Source organism: Danio rerio, chromosome 4 (genome assembly GCF_049306965.1).
Source record: "Danio rerio strain Tuebingen ecotype United States chromosome 4, GRCz12tu, whole genome shotgun sequence".
Taxonomy (NCBI): domain Eukaryota; kingdom Metazoa; phylum Chordata; class Actinopteri; order Cypriniformes; family Danionidae; genus Danio; species Danio rerio.
In genome coordinates, this window is record NC_133179.1 from 41,832,135 (window position 1) to 41,852,500 (window position 20,366).

The following is a 20,366-nucleotide window of genomic DNA, read 5'->3' on the forward strand; positions in this document are numbered from 1 at the left end:
CCCTTTATTAGTCTGGAGTTGCTACAATGGAATAACCCAAGAGCTTATCCAGCACCATCCATGTTTTACACAACAGATGCCCTTCCAGCTGCAATGCATCACTGGGAAACATCCAAACACACACATATATATATATTTGAGCCTACTCAATTTACCTGTACCACATGTCTTTGGATTTGTGGAGGAAACTAGAGCACCCAGAGGACACCCACACAAACACAGGGAGAACATGCAAACTCCACACAGAAATGCCACCTGACCTAGCTGAGGCTCAAGCCAACGACTTTCTCACTGTGAGGCGAACGTTCCACCCTCAGCGCCACCACATTGTTATTCTAAAATTAGTTTTTTTTCAGCCTACTGTTTGAAAGATAATGAAAAAATATTTGCCACAAAAATAGTTAAATTGCAGAGCTGAGACTTAAAATATATATATATACATTTTAGAAAAAAATGTATATGGTGGCTGCATGGTGGTGCAGTGGGTAGCATTTTCGCCTCACAGCAAGAAGGTCACTAGTTCGAGCCTAAGCTGGGTCAGTTGGTGTTTCTGTGTGGAGTTTGCATGTTCTCCCCATGTTCGTGTGGGTTTCCTCTGGGTGCTCTGGTTTCCCTGACAAATCCAAAAACATGTGATCAAGGACCTGTACAGCTGTGTCGGGCCCGGATTGTAAATTGGCCCTAATACCTGCAGGGAGCTTGTCACACTGAGTTGGCTTTGTCCGCTTGATTGACAAACGCGTACACCTTGTTTTATCCCTGCAGGCCTAACTTCGCTGGTGAGGGCGCCTGTGGGGTTTCTGTAGTGTAGTGGTCATCATGTTTGCCTAGCATGCGAAGGGTCATTGGTTCGAAACCGAGCAGAAACAGTGCTCTTGTTTTGTGCATCTGCCAGCAATGATCGTCAACAGGCACCCAATCAAAAATAGTTATCTGCTTGATTTGCCTGAAGGTTTCCGTAGTGTAGTGGTTATCACGTTCGCCTCACACGCGAAAGGTTCCCAGTTCTAAACTGGGCGTAAACAACCTCAGGCTTTTATGACAATTGTCATATCAGGCTTCTGTTGAGTACTGACGTTCACTGAAAACATTCTTTCTGCAGAGCGGTGTGAGGCTAGAAGTTTGAATTCAACTCAGTGTTTACCTCCCCTTTACGAAAAAGGGCTATTTATTCCAAGTAATTTGTTTGTGCTCAGAGAATTTAGTGCTGGAGTAGGAGTTTCGTTTTCTTTAGAGAGAGGGATATTCACCGGGGTTCGGGTGTACTCTGAAGAGATGGGTGTTAGCTGTCGTTTGAAGGACACCAGTGTATCCGTAATCCGAGTGGGAATGGGAAGGTGATTCCACCAGCGTAGAACATTGAATGAAAACATTGTGGAAAGTGACTATCCATCTCTCTGCGCTGGCACCACAACACAGTGCTCTCACCCTAACCGGAGGCTCCTGTGGTTATCACGATGGCTTTACAAGCGGTGGGTCTCCTGTTAGACACTGGGCGGAAACATTCAGATTTGCTTTTACGCACATTCTCTATTGGCTCTCTGCTTACTGGATGATCCACGATACAAGGGCATGGATCTGTCAAATGTCATGACTTGACGTTGTACGAGGATTTGACGAAAAAAATGCCCTGCAAACCTTAAAAAGCAACACCATCCCAGGACAATTCTTTTGATCCCCTTTCAGTGCACTTGCATTAAAGCCCGCGTGATGCGGCACTTTGTCAGTGTTACTGTATCATTCGGACATGGGGGCAGAGAGTTAAAGAATTCAGCCTGAGTGCACTGCCACAGGTTCAGTTTGTCAGAAGTGGGATTCGAACCCACGCCTCCAGGGGAAACTGCAACCTGAACGCAGCGCCTTAGACCGCTCGGCCATCCTGACATGCAAGCTTGGCAGGAGCTGTCTCCTGGGAGCCACACCACAGTACCGTGACATGGAATCTGGTGCTTCACAGCTTGCCCAGCTCCGGCTGTCCAGCTCATTGGCGCTGCAGGCAGCTAATCTGTGTTCGCCTCCTGGGGCTGCGCCTAGTTTCAATAGCCAACACTTGACAGCTGTCATTGCTTACAGCCACACCACCCTGAGGGGGCTATAGAGCAAACAGGAAGTGAGTTGGCAGCAGTAAGGAGAGAAAGGCTCTCCCCATTTTGTTTGTCTACCTTTTTGTTTATTGACCTTGAGTGTTTTTGTTTGTTTTCTTTTTGTCTTTAAAAACCACCTAACAGCAGCATTTTGCTGACTGAAGGGTGGTTATGTAGTGTGTTTTATTTTTAATCATGGACAGATTCCCCGGCAACGACATGGAAATGCAGGGACTTGCAAGAAAGGATAAAGAAAATGGGCTGGATAATAGACGAAGAGATAAAGAAAATGGACTTGACAACAGACAAAGAGATAAATAAAATGAAGAGCCCGGCCAACGAAGAGGTGAGAAAGGTAAGGATAAGCAAGAGGTACAAAGAAGAGTATGCACAAAGGAAGCAACAGTAACTGTAGAAGTAGAAAATGTAAAAGATGCAAGAAGATTTAATATAACCAAAGCAGTCACGGAGTTGATTGGAGAAGGAAGAATTCTGGCGGTGAGACCCAAACAAACAAAGGGAGTATGAAGTAACAACGGAGACTGAAGATGACACCGAAATTTTAATAGACAATGGATTGACAATTAAAGGAGTGAAATCTGAAGTACGGAGGTTACAAAACAGAGACTATGTTGTTTCGTTCAAGCATCTGCCTGTTTACCTAGCAGATGAAGAAATTTTAAGCAAGCTAGAGAGATGGGGAGTTTTCCCCATATCTAAAATTAAAAGAAGATTGTATCCTGGCACAAACATAGAAGATGGAACAAGGTTTGTAAAAAACTGATTTCCGGAAGAGATGGTCTCCTTACCATACAGTACCAAAATTGAGACGGCGGAAGGGCCACAGCACTTTAGAGTCATGCACACCAATCAGGTAAAAACCTGTCGACTATGCATGAGCTCAGAAAATGTGATGAAGGAACCCCCAGAATTCAGGTGCTTCAAATGTGACGAAAGGGGACATTTCGCAAGGACCTGTACAGCTGTGTCGGGCCCGGATTGTAAATTGGCCCTAATACCTGCAAGGAGCTTGTCACGCTGAGTTGGCTTTGTCTGCTCGATTGACCAGCGCGTACGCCTTGTTTTATCCTTGCATGCCTAACTTCGCTGGTGGAAGCTCTTGTGGGGTTTCTGTAGTGTAGTGGTTATCACGTTCGCCTAACACGCGAAAGGTCCTCGGTTCGAAACCGAGCAGAAACAGTGCTCTTCTTTTGGCGAGAAAATAATAGCATCCACTGCCGCACCAGCAATGATCGTCGACAGGCACCCAATCAAAATGGGGTTATCTGCTTGATTTGCCTGAAGGTTTCCGTAGTGTAGTGGTTATCACGTTCGCCTTACACGCGAAAGGTCCCCAGTTCGAAACTGGGCGGAAACAACCTCTGGCTTTTATGACAATTGTCAAATCAGGCTTCTGTTGAGTACTGACGTTCACTGAAAACATTCTTTCTGCACAGCGGTGTGAGGCTAGAAGTTTGAATTCAGCACAGTGTTTACCGCCCCTCGCGGTGTCGCAAACTTGCGTAGAATCTGATTTCTTTTAGCTTTGTGTTGTGCATGAGCAGGTGGCCAGTGCGTTTGCTGGCCCTTCACGGTGCAGACCGTACAAGACAGCTCTTTAAAAAAAGACTATAAATACTTGAAGCAGCACTGGCCTATTGGTTTCCGTAGTGTAGTGTTTATCATGTTTGCATTACACGCTAAAGGTCTCCTGTTCGAAACTGGGCGGAAGCATACAATTAGCAGACACTTTTGTCCAAAGCGACATACAATAGTGGAGGTATTCAACAAGACGAGGCAATGCATATGAAAAAGGGCTATTTATTCCAAGTAATTTGTTTGTGCTCAGAGAATTTAGTGCTGGAGTAGGAGTTTCGTTTTCTTTAGAGAGAGGGATATTCACCGGGGTTCGGGTGTACTCTGAAGAGATGGGTGTTAGCTGGCGTTTGAAGGACACTAGTGTATCCGTAATCCGAGTGGGAATGGGAAGGTGATTCCACCAGCGTAGAACATTGAATGAAAACATTGTGGAAAGTGACTTTCCGTCTCTCTGCGCTTGCACCACAAGACAGTGCTCTCACCCTAACCGGAGGCTCCTGTGTTTATCACGATGGCTTTACAAGCGGAGGGTCTCCTGTTAGAAACTGGGCGGAAACATTCAGATTTGCTTTTACGCACATTCTCAATTGGCTCTCTGCTCACTGGATAATCCACGATACAAGGGCATGGATCTGTCAAATGTCATGACTTGACGTTGTACGAGGATTTGACGAAAAAAATGCCCTGCAAACCTTAAAAAGCAATGCCATCCCAGGACAACTCTTTTGATCCCCTTTCAGTGCACTTACATTAAAGCCCGCGTGATGCGGCACTTTGTCAGTGTTACTGTATCATTCGGACATGGGGGCAGAGAGTTAAAGACTTCAGCCTGAGCGCACTGCCCAGGCTTGGTTTGTCAGAAGTGGGATTCGAACCCACACCTCCAGGGGAGACTGCGACCTGAACGCCAGCTGCCGAAGGATAGTCCGACAATATTTCACAAATGTTGAAGATGAGAGCCAATCGGAGCGATTCGCTCCAACATTGTAGCCAATCACGTTGCAGCGCTTCAACATTTGCAGCCAATCGCGGACCGGAATTCTCAACATTTTCAACATTTGACCAATCAGAGTCGAGACAATGTTGAAGCCGGGGGGGAGGAACCGTTCCAAGAATCACCGCTAGGTGTGCAGTCAAACAGGTTAGTCAGATGTCAATCAATTTTCCGAACTGAGCCGAAGGTACACGAAGGAATGACGCGGTCCTCTGGAGGCGGGTCAGAGGTCAAAAAAGTTCATTGACCATCAGTGATATTCAACGAACACCATCATTCGACAGAGCACAGCATCGTTTTGCTTACAGTAAAGGATTTTTTCCGATAGTGATTTCTTAAAAAAGGTAGGAAAAACTACACAATTGCACGAATTAATGTTTTAGTGTGTTGTATTTCAAATTTGGATACTTTAATTCAAAACCGTTTAATTTATAGGAGAAAAATGTCTGGAAAATCTCATGAAGCCATGTCAGACGCTGACTGAATTTCACGTCTGAAAAAGTTTGCCAGCACAGGAGTTTGGCCATCAAATGAGGGAAACAGGCCAGCTCCTCGACAAAAAAAGTGGCATGAGATTTATCAAAGGGTGTGTATTTCGTTTACATGATATAACGTTTGCTGAAATTTGCTTAACAGAGTAACGTTAACTTGTTAGGCTTCAGTACATTCAGTACAGTATCTGTGTAAAACATGTCATACTAGTTTTTAAATATTAAAGTGTTTTAAATTGCATGTATTTTGAGATATACGTCGAATAATTTAGTAAGTTTGACCGTTTATGAGAGAGATCTGAAAAGGTGGGGGAAGGGATTATGAGTACAGTATACAGCATGTGGTTTTAAGGCCTGAAATGTTCCTGTCCAGTTCCCCTTATTCTTCTTTTCGTTTTTGGAGGTACAAACTGTACGATTACATATTAGACAAATATTAAACACATTCTAGAAACAGTGGTAAATTAATTTACAGAGCTATTGTGTGCTTTATTAAGGGAGTCATTGAGTAAAAATTCTTATTTAGTTATATAAGTTTTTTGTATTGTATAAAATTATTTAATATATCTTTCATGATTTTTTCAGATTAAGAAATGCCCATTGCAATCTCGTGGGCAGAGGACTTTGCTTGGAGGTGTGCTGAAATGCACATGTGGTTTTCACACTCAAAAGGTACATTTTTGAGTCAATATGTGTTTATTTTTATTTACTAGAATGCCTTTCCTTTTTTATGATTATATGTATTTTTGTGATTATTTTCAGCATAGTACCGCTTCTGCTGCTCCAGCACAAACGGTGCAACAACCTGCCCCTACTGTACCTGCTCAGGAGGTGATGGAGACGAGACAACTTGAGGCCCAGCCCCAGCCCCCGTCTACTCCATCAGTGGCATCAAAGATTTCACCGCAATTGTCAATGGTAATTTTTTAAAAATCAAAAGAAATGACAATTTCAGTGTTTCAAGTGTTCAAGGTGTTCAAAGTTCAAACATAGGAGAGAAAAGAACAAAAAGCAATAAAAAAGTTGAGGTGTTGCTAGAGCCCTGCTTCTTTTCACACCTCTTGCACAGTGGGGGGTAGCAGACACTTGCTGATTGGTCGGTTTGAGTTTCTGTGATTGGATTAAATTACATGGTCAGGTCATGGTCAGGGTCACAGTTTTTAAAGCTACATTTTAACCTCTTGTCTTCAGATAATGATACATAATAAACACTAATAGTAAATACTTTGTTTTGATTTTAAGTGTAAGCTAAAATTTGTACTTTTTCTAAACAACGAGTCTGAGGTATTATCTTGAAAAAGTACTTATTTAAAAATATATATATATTTTTTTTTTGCTAACACAGGTATGATATTTTTTCTTCTGGGAGAAAGTCTTATTTGTTTTATTTCGAATACATTTTTCAAGGTCAATATTATGAGCCTCTTTAAGCTTTTTTTTTTTTTTTTTTTGGCATAGTCTACAAAACAAACCATCGTTATACAATAACTTGCCTAATTACCCTAACCTGCCTATTTAACCTAATTTACCTAGTTAAACCTTCAAATGTCACTTTAAGTGGTATAAAAGTGTCTTGAAGAATATCTAGTCAAATATTATTTACTGTCATCAGGGCAAAGATAAAATAAATCAGTTCTTAGGAATGAGTTATTAAAACTTTGATGTTTAAAAAAATGTGCTGAACAAATCTCTCCATTAAACAGAAATTGGTGGAAAAAAATAAAAAAGTGGGCTAAAAAATCAGACTTCAACTGTATATAACACATAGTGATGTTGTACTATACAATGTATGTTTTTGTTGAAATGCATGATGTAATAATAGTACAATAATACTGTATATAACATAATGCAATACTTTATTCCTTTGGTAGTAAAAAAAAATATTTGTTTGCATATTGCTCCTTGATCCAAATGTGTCACATTTATTTTCAATGAACCAGTTGTCTAATTAAATCTATTCTAACTTATATCTTATTTCTACCTGTAAAAGTAGCAGAGGGTGGTAGTAAAAAACAGCTTGAACTCGAAACACTGTAGAGAAATCAAACTGATTGTATAACTGACATATAGAAAGATAGTTTCTAATTGCTTGAAATTTAATGTGATATACACTAATGTTCAAAAAAAATTATTATTGTTAAAATATAAAAGCTTAATATTACTCATATTTTGCAAGAATTCTATTGTGTTTGATTTGCTCATAAATTAAGTAGATTTTATTTGATTTGAATTGTTTGAATAAATTATTCTTTATTTATTTAATTTGCCTATATTATTATTTCACATTATTCCAGTTTTTACTAAATATTTGATCAAATAAATGTAGCCTTGATAAACATAATTAAAACATAAAAAAATACATTGAGCAGATCGCAAACCTTTGAACAGTAGTGTACATTTTGCCATTGTGAACACAGTGTTTTTAATGAAATGCTTTTTGTCTTGCCCTTTTTGAGTTCACCAAACCAAGATTTTCCGGATCCCACATTGCTGCAGCAAAGCCAAATCTTAGTGTGGCTAGAAGACCATCACAGGTTGACGTTCAGCCCAGTTCAGCAGTGTGTAGTGCTTCTACACCAAGCACGGCTGTAAGTATTGTCATAATCCACATAGCTTTCTGAGAGAATTTGGTATAAGCATTTGTTTTACGTAAATTCGTATTTTTATTAAGTACAGTCACATTAAATCTCAATAAAACATCTCTGTAGTATTCTTTTAGTGCATAAAAACATATATATTAAAAATAAGCACCATTCTTTAAACTTTTTGTTCTGCATAGAAGCGCTGTGACAAAATTTTACAGTTTAGCAGCAATCATTCATTCCCAATGTATTTTATACATTAATGCTCAAATAAAGTAATGGTTGCCAAAAATTCTGATTAGTTAATGTTACTTATAGATATATATTTATAAAATGCACTTTGTTATACTGCTTGTTTGTACAGACACAGGACCTTCAAGTTTCTGCCCCCGTCCTCACATCCACTACGGCAGTGACCAGTTCCACAGAGCCGTCCGGCATTGTCTCAGTAAGTAATTTCATATTTTCTGTCCAAAAAAAGGTAATTTGGTTTGCATATTTGCTGCCCCAGCTGAATTCACACAAAGTGGTTTTAAGACCAGCCAATTAAATTGACTTGATGTTAATTAACTAAGCTTGATATATGTATAAATGTTAACAAAATAAAGAGAGGAAAAAATAAAGCAAAGAATCACAAAAATTACGCCTTCTGTTGTTGATATTTTATGTTCACAGTAGTAAAAGAAAAGAAAATGGATGGAAAAGAAGTAGAAAGGAAAAAGAGAAATAACTATATTGGAAAATACTTTTACTTCTTTAAAGAAAATGTCTTCTTTAAAGAAACAATCACTTAAAGAAACAATCACTTAAAATCAAAGGTATTTAGATTATAATCATGATATCATGTGAGGGTACTCACTCAAATATGTAAGGTGCATTTACATTACCAGACTAAAGGTTTTATCTATTTTCCTTCACAGACTGCACCTTCTGGGTCATTGTTGCAAGCTCCATCAGCTGTTCCACTTCCGCGCCTTTGGGCTGAAACCTTGCCACCAGAGGACCACAAGTGGATTGCCAGCAGGCTTTTTAAAATGGGGTCCAAAGGAAAGCCAGAGCTTCGAGACAACCTCCAGCTCTGGTATTACCCTCCACAGCCTGCACTTACATACAATCAGGATCCAGCTCCAGACAGATTTTTCTGTCATTCACTTTTGCTGTGGATGCCATACAAGCTGTGGAGGGTCAAAGTCCTTTGCCCTAATCCTGCATGTGGACAGCATCAGCTGACAGGTTGTTATGTATTTGTGTTTTTTATGCTCTGTTTTCTCTGTGTTTTTTCCCTCTCTCTCTCTCTCTCTGTTCTCCCGTATCTGCTCTCATGTATTCTCAGGTTCTGTTCATCTGTCCGTTCAGCTGTCAGTCATTCCTCCCCGGTTACGTCACTCTTACGTCACATCCAATGAGCAAAGACCACCCGTGTTAAAAGCGCGCGCCAGACCACTCGCTCTTTCTTGCTTTCTTGCTTGCATTTTTCTCTTTCGCTGTTTTGTCGCTTGTTTGTATTTACCGCGTGCGTTTTGAAATAACCCCGTCTAACTGTGTTTTGTTGTTGCTTGTTTCTGTGTGCACGTTATCCGTCCGTTATTCGTACATTGTTCTTAGTTTATCGTTGTTTACGAGGCTTGGACGAAGCGGACAGGTAAGAAGGTTGTGACGGTGGTTGTTTGTAATAAATAAATCTTATATACAGTTTATAATAAGAAAAAAAAAAAAATTCAAATCTCAAAAACTGAACTCCGCGGGATTCGAACACGGGACCTCCTGCACCCCAGCCGAATGCTCAACCGCTGGTCCACGTGGGTACTGCACTAGCTGGCTTTCACACGTCCCTTAATCCCACTGCCAGCGGACCTCAAACAAAACAAAAATAAACAAAAATAGTTACCAGAATTAATAAATCTTTGGGCGCCAGACAAGATTAACTTGCCAAAAATTAAATTAAAACCCTGGATAGCCGCGGCAAACACTCAACCACCATACACACAAAGAGAAGAAAATAAAGATAACCCAACACACACTTTAAATTAAATTAACTGGTATATTTTTAACAAGCAGTACAACAAAAAGGTTTTCTAAATCAAAATATATACTTTTAATCACTGTTCAGTCATAGATCATAGTCAAAATTAGCACTTCTTAGGTAACAACAGGAAACATCAAACAAACAATTCAAACACTTCAATAATAATGTTTAGATAACCCAAAAGAAAACAAACAAACAAACAAACAAACAATAATAATGTGTGGCTGATCGACTGGAAACAAGAGAGGGGAAAAAATGTAAAGAAAGCCTATGTGATAACGTTGTAATGTGTGTGTGTGGAATGTGTGGGTGTATGAATGGATGCAAATGGACAAAATTTACTGACCCAGGGACACCGAAGCCGTTCTGCACAGGTCTACTTTTCCCATCAGAATTTCAGACCCCTCGCACACAATACTAGAGAGATCGCCTGGTCACCACGTCCACGAATTGCTTCCACCCCTCAGTTTTTTCCTCACACAGTCATTGAAACCAACAAGCTCTCCACCTTACACCGTTCTTCTCCTCCTTCTCCAATTCTTACCACCAAATACCCGACACCAAAACAACAAGAAGCCCCTTCTCTGGCCTTTTCTCCCTCTTTTATAATCTCCGATTGTTTACCTGCCCTTCCGCTTCCTTCCGACCCCCGGAAGTATTGTCTGGAAGCGATAGGAAGGACCGGTCGGAGCAGCGCCCCCTAGTGGCACTTGAGAAAAATAAACATTAAAGCATCCATCTCGCCACACTCTCCCCCCCTTCGTGAGAACAACCCATGTTGTTCAATGCTCACGAGGATTTACCTTTTTAAAATCTTTTTTGATCCTGCTGTGGGAGGATCTTTGTGCAATTTTTCTCCCTTGCTTCCAGCTCCTCTGCCGTGGGGAAACATGGTTTGAGATTACACACATGAACATTTCTCACATCCTCACCAGTGTCTTCAAGAGATACCTGGTAGTTCACAGGACCTAGTTGCTGGATAATGCGGTATGGTCCTTTCCACTTTGGAGCTAGTTTAGCACTGAAGTGATGTTGTGCACTAGAGATTGGGAAATTACGGACCCATACACGCTCTATTTCTCTGAAGAACACATCTCTTCTGTTCTTGTCATAGCTCCTTAACTGCCGTTTTTGAGCTTTGGTGTAATTTTCTTTGGCTTGCCTTTGTAACTGTGTTATTTTGTGTACCATGTCGTATGCAGGCATGGTTGGTGAGAGATCACGTCTGTGCAGCAGTTTATCCATGGGACTGTGGATTTTCCGACCCAGGTGAAGTTCGGCAGGTGTCATCCCTATGGATTCCTGTATTGCAGAATTTAAAGCAAAACGTAACTCTGGTAAGTATGTATCCCAGGTCTTGTGGTTGTCCTCCACAAACCCTGCAATCATAGACTTCAAAGTGCGATTCACTCTTTCTGTCATGTTGGTCTGTGGGTGATAAGCAGTGGTAAGTTTTGGAGTGATGTTCCATTTTCCACACAGCTCTGTGAATAAAGAAGAAACAAACTGCGCTCCTCTGTCTGACAATATGAAGTCAGGGACTCCCCACCGAGTCAACATTTCTTGTCTTAGTATGGTGGCAATGGTCTGTGCTGTGGCATGCCGCATGGGAAACAGTTCAACCCATTTGGAGAAATAGTCGACAAATACGAGTAAGTACTCATTTTGTTTTCCAGACTTCGGCATTGGACCCATTATATCCACTCCCCACATCTCATTTGGTCGTGATGTTGTAACTTGTTGTAACTTGCCAGCAGGTTTCCGGTTGTCCCATTTGGTGACTTGACATTTGGCACAATTTTTGACATATTTCTTTATGTCTGTCCACATTCCTGGCCAATAAGCAACATCTTGTATTCGCTTGTACGTCTTGTAAATTCCCAAGTGTCCGCTTAAGGGAGTATCATGGTACCATTCTAGTACTGTTGGTCTAAGAGTAGATGGAATGACTACTTTGTAGTGAACAGTTTCATCTGCTAGGTGGGTGATGTGATACAGCTTGTCTTCCAACACAGTGTACTGGGCTTGTTCCTGTTGCTCATTTTTGGCCAGAGCTTGAAAGATCTTCATAATGTCTGTGTCTTGATGTTGTTCCTCCCAGATGGTTTGTGGGGTGACAGGGAAATCAGGCAGATCCTTTTGCGTGGTGTACAAGTTACAGCCTGGCATGGAATACATACGGGACAACGCATCAGGAGCAACATTCAGCCGTCCTTTTCTGTACTCGATCACAAAATCATAGCGTTGCAAGCGCAAGGCCCATCTCATGAGTCGACTGGCTGGTTTGGTGGAATTCATGACCCATTGCAGAGCGGAATGGTCTGTAACCACTGTAAACATTCTAGGTTCCAGGTAGTGTTGCCACTTGTCTAAAGCCCACACCACAGCCAGACACTCTTTCTCCGTGGTGGAGTAATTCACTTCTGCCTTAGTCAAGGTTCTACTGGCATAAGCAATTACTTCTTCGCCACCCTGCTCTTTACGCTGGGTCAAAACAGCCCCTAGTCCTGAGTCACTGGCATCAGTATACACAGTAAAAGGTATGTTAAGATCTGGATGGCCCAGGATGGGAGGTGTTGTAAGACAGAACTTTAGATTGTCAAATGCTTGCTGGCATAGTGAATCCCACTTGAATTGTCGTCCTTTCTTTTTCAGATTATTCAGTGGTTCAGCAATGCGTGAAAAATTCGGTACAAAACGGTGATACCATCCTGCCAGTCCTAAGAATCGCTGAACATCCTTAAGGTTTTGTGGGATTGGGTAAGCGTGAATGACCTCCACCTTCTTGGGGTCAGCTGCAACTCCTTGGTGACTCACTACGTGTCCTAGAAAGGTAATTTCAGGTAGGCAAAAGGAACATTTTTTTAGGTTTAGGGTTAGACCTGCTTTTTCCAGTCTCTCCAAGATGGTCTGGATGTCGTAAAGATGTTGGGTCAAGGTGGGTGAGTAAATGACAATGTCGTCAATATAGACGTAGCAAATTTTCCCAAGTAAATCTCTCAGGACGATTTCCATCAAACGTTGGAAGGTAGCAGGAGCATTTTTCAGTCCAAAGGGCATAACATTGAAATGATATAACCCTCTAGAGGTGATGAATGCAGTCATCAACTTGCTTTTGTCATCCATTGGTACCTGCCAAAATCCACAGTTAAGGTCCAAGGATGAGAATGTGGATGCTCCAGAAAGAGACTCTAAAATCTCTGTGATGTTAGGTATTGGATAAGCATCACTTTCTGTCATCGCATTTAATTTTCTGTAGTCCACACAGAACCTAAGACTGTTGTCTTTCTTAGGAACAAGAACTACTGGAGATGCCCATGGAGAACAAGACTGTTCGATGACACCAGCCTTTAGCATCTCTTCAATCTGTTCCTCTACTATGGCTTGTTTTCCAGGTGTCAACCGATAAGGACGTTGCTTAACGGGTACTGGGTGAGTGGTGTAAATGCAATGTTGAAGAACAGTGGTTCTTCCAAGCTGAAGAGTACAGACTTTTGGGTTTGACTGGAGAAGATGAAGTAACTGTGGCTTACTTTCTAGTGGTAAATGGGCTTCGGCAACAGCCATCTCAATCAGAGCTTGATCATCACTACTGGGTGCAAGTTGGGATATTACTGGAAACGGTAATGGTGGAGGAATAGAGCTGAGCAGAGATAGTGTCTTACTTGAATGTTGGGTTTGTGCATTTTTGTTCAAATGTTGGGATCTTCCCACAGGAACACTAGCATGTCCAGGTTGAAAAGGATACTCTTCATTAGGGTTGGACTTAAAAGAGTATGTCTGGTCAACTACATTAATCTGTAGACCACTTGAATAAATGAAATCTAAACCCAAGACTACAGAGTAAGCCAAGGCTTTTGGAGTGAGAATGGCAGCTTGAGTAGGAAAAACTTTGTCATGCAATATGATTTCAAAATTCGTCCATCCTAAAGGAACTTCGGCTTCTCCATTGGCCAGATAGAGTGGGCCAAGTGTCCAGGGATGGAGGCTGGCTTGGGGATCGATCTCCTTCCACAAACTCTCATGGAGTAAAGTGTAACTGGCACCCGTATCCAATATGGCTTTTCCTCTCCAAGCCCCAATGTAAATTGGAACTATCAGCTGTTGTGGTATGACCACAGATTTAGTAACAGTCGACTTGGGTAATGACTTTGAAGGAAGTGTAACAGACATGGCATTGTTAGATGGATTACCTCCGTGCTTTTGGGTCTGAAAATAACGTTTATTTCCTGTAGGAGGAGGGTGACTAGATGATTGAGTGGTTTGCACAGAGGAGGAATAGTGAGGACAACTACCTGGTGGATGCAGACCTTTGCATCTCCAACACAAAACTGGAGGTTTCTCAACTCGGTTGGGGGCAATTCTTTGTGGTGAGGGTTGAGTCACATGTTCTACATAATGTAACTGCTGAACATAATCCTTCTCAAGCTGAAGGCCCAGTTTAACCAACTCATCCACTGTATGGACACGGCTTCGAAGTTGGCTGGCTAGGTGAGGTTTTATGTTTTTTAGAATCATTTTTACTAATTCACTCTCAGTTAGTGTGGGCTTCCATCGTTTACACATTGCTCTGTATGTAAAAGCAAAGTCTCTAATTGACTCTTTCTCTGCTTGTGTTCTAGTTCTAACCCTCTCTGCCAGCTCATCCTCATAGTCTTCTGAAAGGAAAGCTGAGAGAAAAGCAGTTTCAAACTCACTCCATGTGGAAATAGCAGAGCGAGCCACTTCCCACCAATCCCGGGCTGTACCGTACAGGACAGTGCGGAAGGTAGCTAGGATGTCTGGATCATCTAGAGGGTGTAAGGCCAGGAAATCTTTGCAGCGTGTTACATATAGCAGTGGATCAGCATCATCCGAAGGTCTTCCAAACGTTGGAAAAGTTAACTTTAAATGATCACTTTTTATAACAGGTGTTTGAAAAGGCATTGGAGCAGTCACTGAAGATGAAGACTGTGTTGAAACGGATACAGGTGCACTGCTTGGAGGATCAGACACTTGCTTTAAAGGTGGGATGACATCACTTATTTCTGTTTGAAGATTGTCAAGTTGGTTTTTTATGGCATTAATTTCAGTGCTGCAGTGATTTAGATCACTGGAAAGGCGTTCAAAATTCTTGTCAGAGTGTTCCTTGGTAGCTTGAATATCCTTCTGCAATTCCAGCTGAGCTTGTTCCACCATGAAACGAATCTCTGAAATTAAGGTACTTTCACTCCTTTGGATTTCTTGTGTCACCATCACCTTCACAGCTTTAGTGAGTTGATCCGCTGTTTCTGTGTCATCTTTTCGTTGTGCAGTTAAGGTGTTCAGGAGTTGCTGATGAGTGGATTCCATTTTTGCAAGCTTTGTTTCATGCAGGGAAAAAGATTTAGACGATTTTTCGGTGAGTTCCTTCACAGCTTTATCTTGCCGTTTCAGACAGTCAAATACACGATCCCAGTTTCCTTGTACATGAGCAGTAAGTTGATGAATTTCTCTTCCAGGTGTAGGGAGGTATCCAGGAAGAGCATGCTGGGTTGCTGTGGAGGGCGGTGATTCTACCGTGGATGCACTTGTGCACAGTTGCATTGGGTCAGGTTGAACTGTAGAAGTAACACCTGGAGTGGTGGTGTGGAAATGCACTTGAGTCCTTCCATAAGGGTCTAACTGAGTGGGTGTGGAGTGGTATGTGGGAATGTTGGAAGGTGATGAGAACTGTCTTTGCTGCACTGGTGGCCAAACTGGAGTGGCTATATCTGGTGGATCAATATCCACGGAAGTTGAAGGGGAAGGATTGACGTTGGCCATGTTTATAGTGTGTATGAGTGTAAGTCAAGGAACAATATAAGGGTTTTGAAAAAATAAAAATCAAAAAAGAAAATGTTGACTTTTTAGGCAATGTGGTCACAAAAAATATATATAGAGAGAGAGGTCAAAAGTACCACAAGTACCAAATTCACAAGGTATACAAAATCAGTACAATTCCTGTACAATGACACAAATGTTCTATAACAACTTTTTTTTTTTTTTTTTTAACAAAATTGTTTTTTTTTTCCAAAGTCTTTGTCAGTAAAGCAAAACAGTTCAAAAAGTCAAAAAGGTTGTTGTCAACTGAAATCAGTCAAACAATTCAAATGAGTTTTAAGGTTCAAAATTTCCCAAAATAAAGTAAGGTTTCAATGGTGTTTAATGTCTTTTTAAGTTCTCAGGTTTTTTTTTTTTTTTTTTAAGTGTTCAGGGCCCCTGTTCGGGCGCCACTTATGTGACTGTGGTTGTTTGTAATAAATAAATCTTATATACAGTTTATAATAAGAAAAAAAAAAAAATAATTCAAATCTCAAAAACTGAACTCCGCGGGATTCGAACACGGGACCTCCTGCACCCCAGCCGAACGCTCAACCGCTGGTCCACGTGGGTACTGCACTAGCTGGCTTTCACACGTCCCTTAATCCCACTGCCAGCGGACCTCAAACAAAACAAAAATAAACAAAAATAGTTACCAGAATTAATAAATCTTTGGGCGCCAGACAAGATTAACTTGCCAAAAATTAAATTAAAACCCTGGATAGCCGCGGCAAACACTCAACCACCATACACACAAAGAGAAGAAAATAAAGATAACCCAACACACACTTTAAATTAAATTAACTGGTATATTTTTAACAAGCAGTACAACAAAAAGGTTTTCTAAATCAAAATATATACTTTTAATCACTGTTCAGTCATAGATCATAGTCAAAATTAGCACTTCTTAGGTAACAACAGGAAACATCAAACAAACAATTCAAACACTTCAATAATAATGTTTAGATAACCCAAAAGAAAACAAACAAACAAACAAACAAACAATAATAATGTGTGGCTGATCGACTGGAAACAAGAGAGGGGAAAAAATGTAAAGAAAGCCTATGTGATAACGTTGTAATGTGTGTGTGTGGAATGTGTGGGTGTATGAATGGATGCAAATGGACAAAATTTACTGACCCAGGGACACCGAAGCCGTTCTGCACAGGTCTACTTTTCCCATCAGAATTTCAGACCCCTCGCACACAATACTAGAGAGATCGCCTGGTCACCACGTCCACGAATTGCTTCCACCCCTCAGTTTTTTCCTCACACAGTCATTGAAACCAACAAGCTCTCCACCTTAAACCGTTCTTCTCCTCCTTCTCCAATTCTTACCACCAAATACCCGACACCAAAACAACAAGAAGCCCCTTCTCTGGCCTTTTCTCCCTCTTTTATAATCTCCGATTGTTTACCTGCCCTTCCGCTTCCTTCCGACCCCCGGAAGTATTGTCTGGAAGCGATAGGAAGGACCGGTCGGAGCAGCGCCCCCTAGTGGCACTTGAGAAAAATAAACATTAAAGCATCCATCTCGCCACAAGGTCACGTGACATACATTTCGCAACACTCAGGACTACTCTGCTGTCTAGTACATTAGGTTAGGGGCGAGCGCCACTCCTTGTACTTTTTGGATAGATAGATAGAGTAGATAGTTAGGACTCGGAAGATCTTCGTGTGTTAATTATACTGTTTTTTCACATAGTTAGTTAGCTAGATGCTTCTGGGAAGTTAGATTTAGTTTGGGTTTTGTTCTTTTCATTTCTTTAGCGCCGCCCGCGTCCCTTCTGCCAGCTCTCTTGTTTTCCCGTCTTTATTTGTTTCAGTGTTGTACATATTGTAAATAGTATATTTTTGCTTTACTTACTTTTTCTTTATTTTTGATTAATTCGTTGTTGTTGTTCACTTTGGGATTGTAAATAAAAGCACACATTTTTGGCATTACTTTGGTTGTCTTTCCACTCATTCACTGTTTATATAAATATATTTTAATTAAATAAATGTCAAACCCCACACCCTAGACTAACATCAGGGGTTTGTAACACAGGTGGAGGTCTGCACAAAAGGGCACGGCAGGTTCTGGACATCGACAGGATGTACAACATGGTTACAGAAACCCTCATCTGTACCAAGTGCAAAGCCTCGCATGTGTCCTGGAGTCAGACTGTCTTGCAGCAGCTGGATCTTGGCCATCGCTCAGAGTTTCGGGTCATTCTCACACAGAAGTGAGTAATTGAACACCTTTATTCCTCGTGCAGTTGTTAACCTATCATCACAGATATATGAAAATACTTTACAAATATATATATATATATATATATATATATATATATATATATATATATATATATATGTGTTTATATTAATATTCTTCTGTTCCTAAGATACGCCTGTGATATAAGAGTCATTCGCCCACTGCGTGAGCGTGGACTAGGCAACAGCTCCACAAGGGTCATCAAACATCTGACGGAAAACCACAGTGAAGAGTGGCTCCAGCGTCTGGCCCGCTACACCACTCAGTGTGTGGATTTCCTCAGTGGACCTGGGGTGTTGCCGATCACCTTCCAGGAGCCCCCAGCACCTACAGTTGTGCCAAGCTACAAGTGGCTCCTCACTGTCTACAGCCAGGACATCTTAACATGGTTGAATGAAATCCATGCCAGGATAACATCAACCCATGGGTCCATCTTGAAGATGGATTCAACTAAAAAGGTTAGTGGATATTTATCAATTTATAATTTCTTTATTATATTCCAGCATTGGTAAAAACCCTTTGTGTAGTCTGCTTGATCTGACGATACACCATGGTTCTTCTCTTGTCTAATCTAGATCACAAAAAAGCTGGCTGGGACAGCAAAAGGAACAGGACTCACCTGGCTCTCCTCTGTTGGCAATGAGTTTGGTCAGGTGCTGATAAGTGTGCTCTCGCCCAGGAAGGAGCAGGACTGGGCAGGATGGTGGATGGGCTGGTCAGAAGATACCAGGAGGCTGGTGTGGATCCACCTGCTGTTTTGTATGTGGACTGTGGGTGCTGCACTGATGTGGGTGAGACCAAACTCAAAGCCAGGTTTAGAGGATGGCCGGAGTTGACTGTGAAATTGGACATCTGGCACTTTATGCGCAGGATTGCTGTGGGATGTACAACTGATGCTCATCAACTGTATCCCATCTTCATGTCACGGATCTCTGCGTGCATTTTTGAATGGGATGCGGCTGATATTTCTTTGCTACGCCAAGCAAAGCGAGCACTGTTGATGTCCCAAGGTTGGCCTGCGTTGACAGATGCTGATGTCAACAAGCATCTCACCAGGGAGGAGCTGGCTCTCCATTGCCGGAGGAGGACCCGTGGGGAGGAGACTACCATCCTTCTACTTGAACAGCTTCTTACTGAGCTCATGAGCAACAAGGGCAATGACTCGCTGGGCGTTCCTCTTTTAGACAAGGAAAGGATGGGGCACATCTGGAGTGTCCAAAAAAAGCATATAAAATGCATTCAGGACCCCCCTGGTGTCGTGCTCTATACTGAAACGGGGAGCATAACCAAGGGAGGTGTTCTGCTACGGACCTACAGATGTGCCAGGGGCTCCACGTCTCTCGAGTCCTTTCATTTACACCTCAATCGTTTCATCCCAGGTATGATTCTGCACAAACATTGTGTAAAAACGCATTAAATGTCTTTGTGTGTTTGTTTTTTAATTAAGTCCTAAACATTGTTTTTAATATTTACAGGGTACAGCGCAAATAGTCTGAACTTTCAGATTTATTTGCTGGAGGGACTAAACAGGTGGAACCAGGACCGGGAGGCTGCTTCCTTGGCATCTGAACCATCAGCTTTACACAGCTACACAGGAGAACTTGTTCACTGTGTAAACTGCAACTTTGAAAAGCTGTTTGGGAGAAAAGTGGTGCCCAACTTTTGTCCGCCTGCACGTTACACTGGTAAGAGATTTTGCTATTGTTAATAAACCTGCAATTTCTGTGTTCTCTCCATCTACTGTATCCAGTTTGACACAGTAGGTCAATGTTCATGAGCTTTGTGCTGTGAAATCTTTGCTTGTCTTTAAATATTTGTAAGAACAAATGTATTGTTTCATGACTATTTACTGAAGTAAAGCAAGATACAAAGTTATCATTACATTATTATTACATGTCATTATCAAACATAATGCTACAAGCTTTGAGGGAAATTTATTTGTACATTTCTCTGTCTTCGTTGTATTTCCATTGCATTTCATTAGATGTTTTGTCCAGAATATTTATTATGTTTTGGATCTCTGATTAAAATGTATGTTTTTGTTTGTTTCTTCCTTGACGTTGAGCTTTTAAAACTACTTGCTACTTCAACACCCAATCAAACATGGCTCTTAAAATTTGTTTATTTATGTTTCATTTATTTTTTTCAGGTGAGATTGGAGTGCAGTATCTGTTCCAGCAGACTGGTCAGGCACTACAGAACATGAACCCAGACTGTGAGCAGAATGCTGAGCTCATTGAAGATCTCAATGTGGATGAGCGAGAAGAAGATGAGGGCTTCTGTGACATCAGTGAGGATCACACTATTGTTGATCCGGAGGCTGCTCTGTCACCATCCTCCTCCACATTGAGATCGGGTTCCTCCACTGCAGTCACCAGCAGTGTCGCTTCTTTGCCAGTCTCCACATGCCCTGCACTGGTCCCTGACCCACCTGCGCAGCCTGAAGAACCAATTTCACCTGTGCCCTTAGAGCCAGAAGAGGCTACGGAAGATGATGACGAAGACAATGATGATGA

At 41.5% G+C, this 20,366-nt stretch overlaps 1 protein-coding gene and 5 non-coding genes across 6 annotated transcripts; 5 read left to right on the forward strand and 1 right to left on the reverse strand.

The window, feature by feature from the left end:
* Positions 1 to 796: 796 nt before the first annotated feature.
* trnaa-agc (transfer RNA alanine (anticodon AGC)) lies at positions 797 to 869 on the forward strand. The gene has a single exon. It is a non-coding gene; the product is annotated as a tRNA-Ala (tRNA).
* Positions 870 to 952: 83 nt separating this feature from the next.
* On the forward strand, positions 953 to 1,025 carry trnav-cac (transfer RNA valine (anticodon CAC)). Its single transcript has one exon. It is a non-coding gene; the product is annotated as a tRNA-Val (tRNA).
* A 776-nt stretch (positions 1,026 to 1,801) lies between these two features.
* On the reverse strand, positions 1,802 to 1,884 carry trnal-cag (transfer RNA leucine (anticodon CAG)). The gene has a single exon. It is a non-coding gene; the product is annotated as a tRNA-Leu (tRNA).
* A 1,327-nt stretch (positions 1,885 to 3,211) lies between these two features.
* On the forward strand, positions 3,212 to 3,284 carry trnav-aac (transfer RNA valine (anticodon AAC)). The gene has a single exon. It is a non-coding gene; the product is annotated as a tRNA-Val (tRNA).
* Positions 3,285 to 3,389: 105 nt separating this feature from the next.
* Positions 3,390 to 3,462, forward strand: trnav-uac (transfer RNA valine (anticodon UAC)). The gene has a single exon. It is a non-coding gene; the product is annotated as a tRNA-Val (tRNA).
* A 2,438-nt stretch (positions 3,463 to 5,900) lies between these two features.
* On the forward strand, positions 5,901 to 9,176 carry LOC110439475 (uncharacterized). The gene is made up of 5 exons (XM_073949078.1): positions 5,901 to 6,086; positions 7,625 to 7,756; positions 8,115 to 8,198; positions 8,671 to 8,983; positions 9,163 to 9,176. The coding sequence occupies exons 1-5, from the start codon at positions 5,907 to 5,909 to the stop codon at positions 9,174 to 9,176; spliced, it is 723 nt and encodes a 240-aa protein (XP_073805179.1). The 5' UTR covers positions 5,901 to 5,906.
* The last annotated feature ends 11,190 nt before the right edge of the window (positions 9,177 to 20,366 follow it).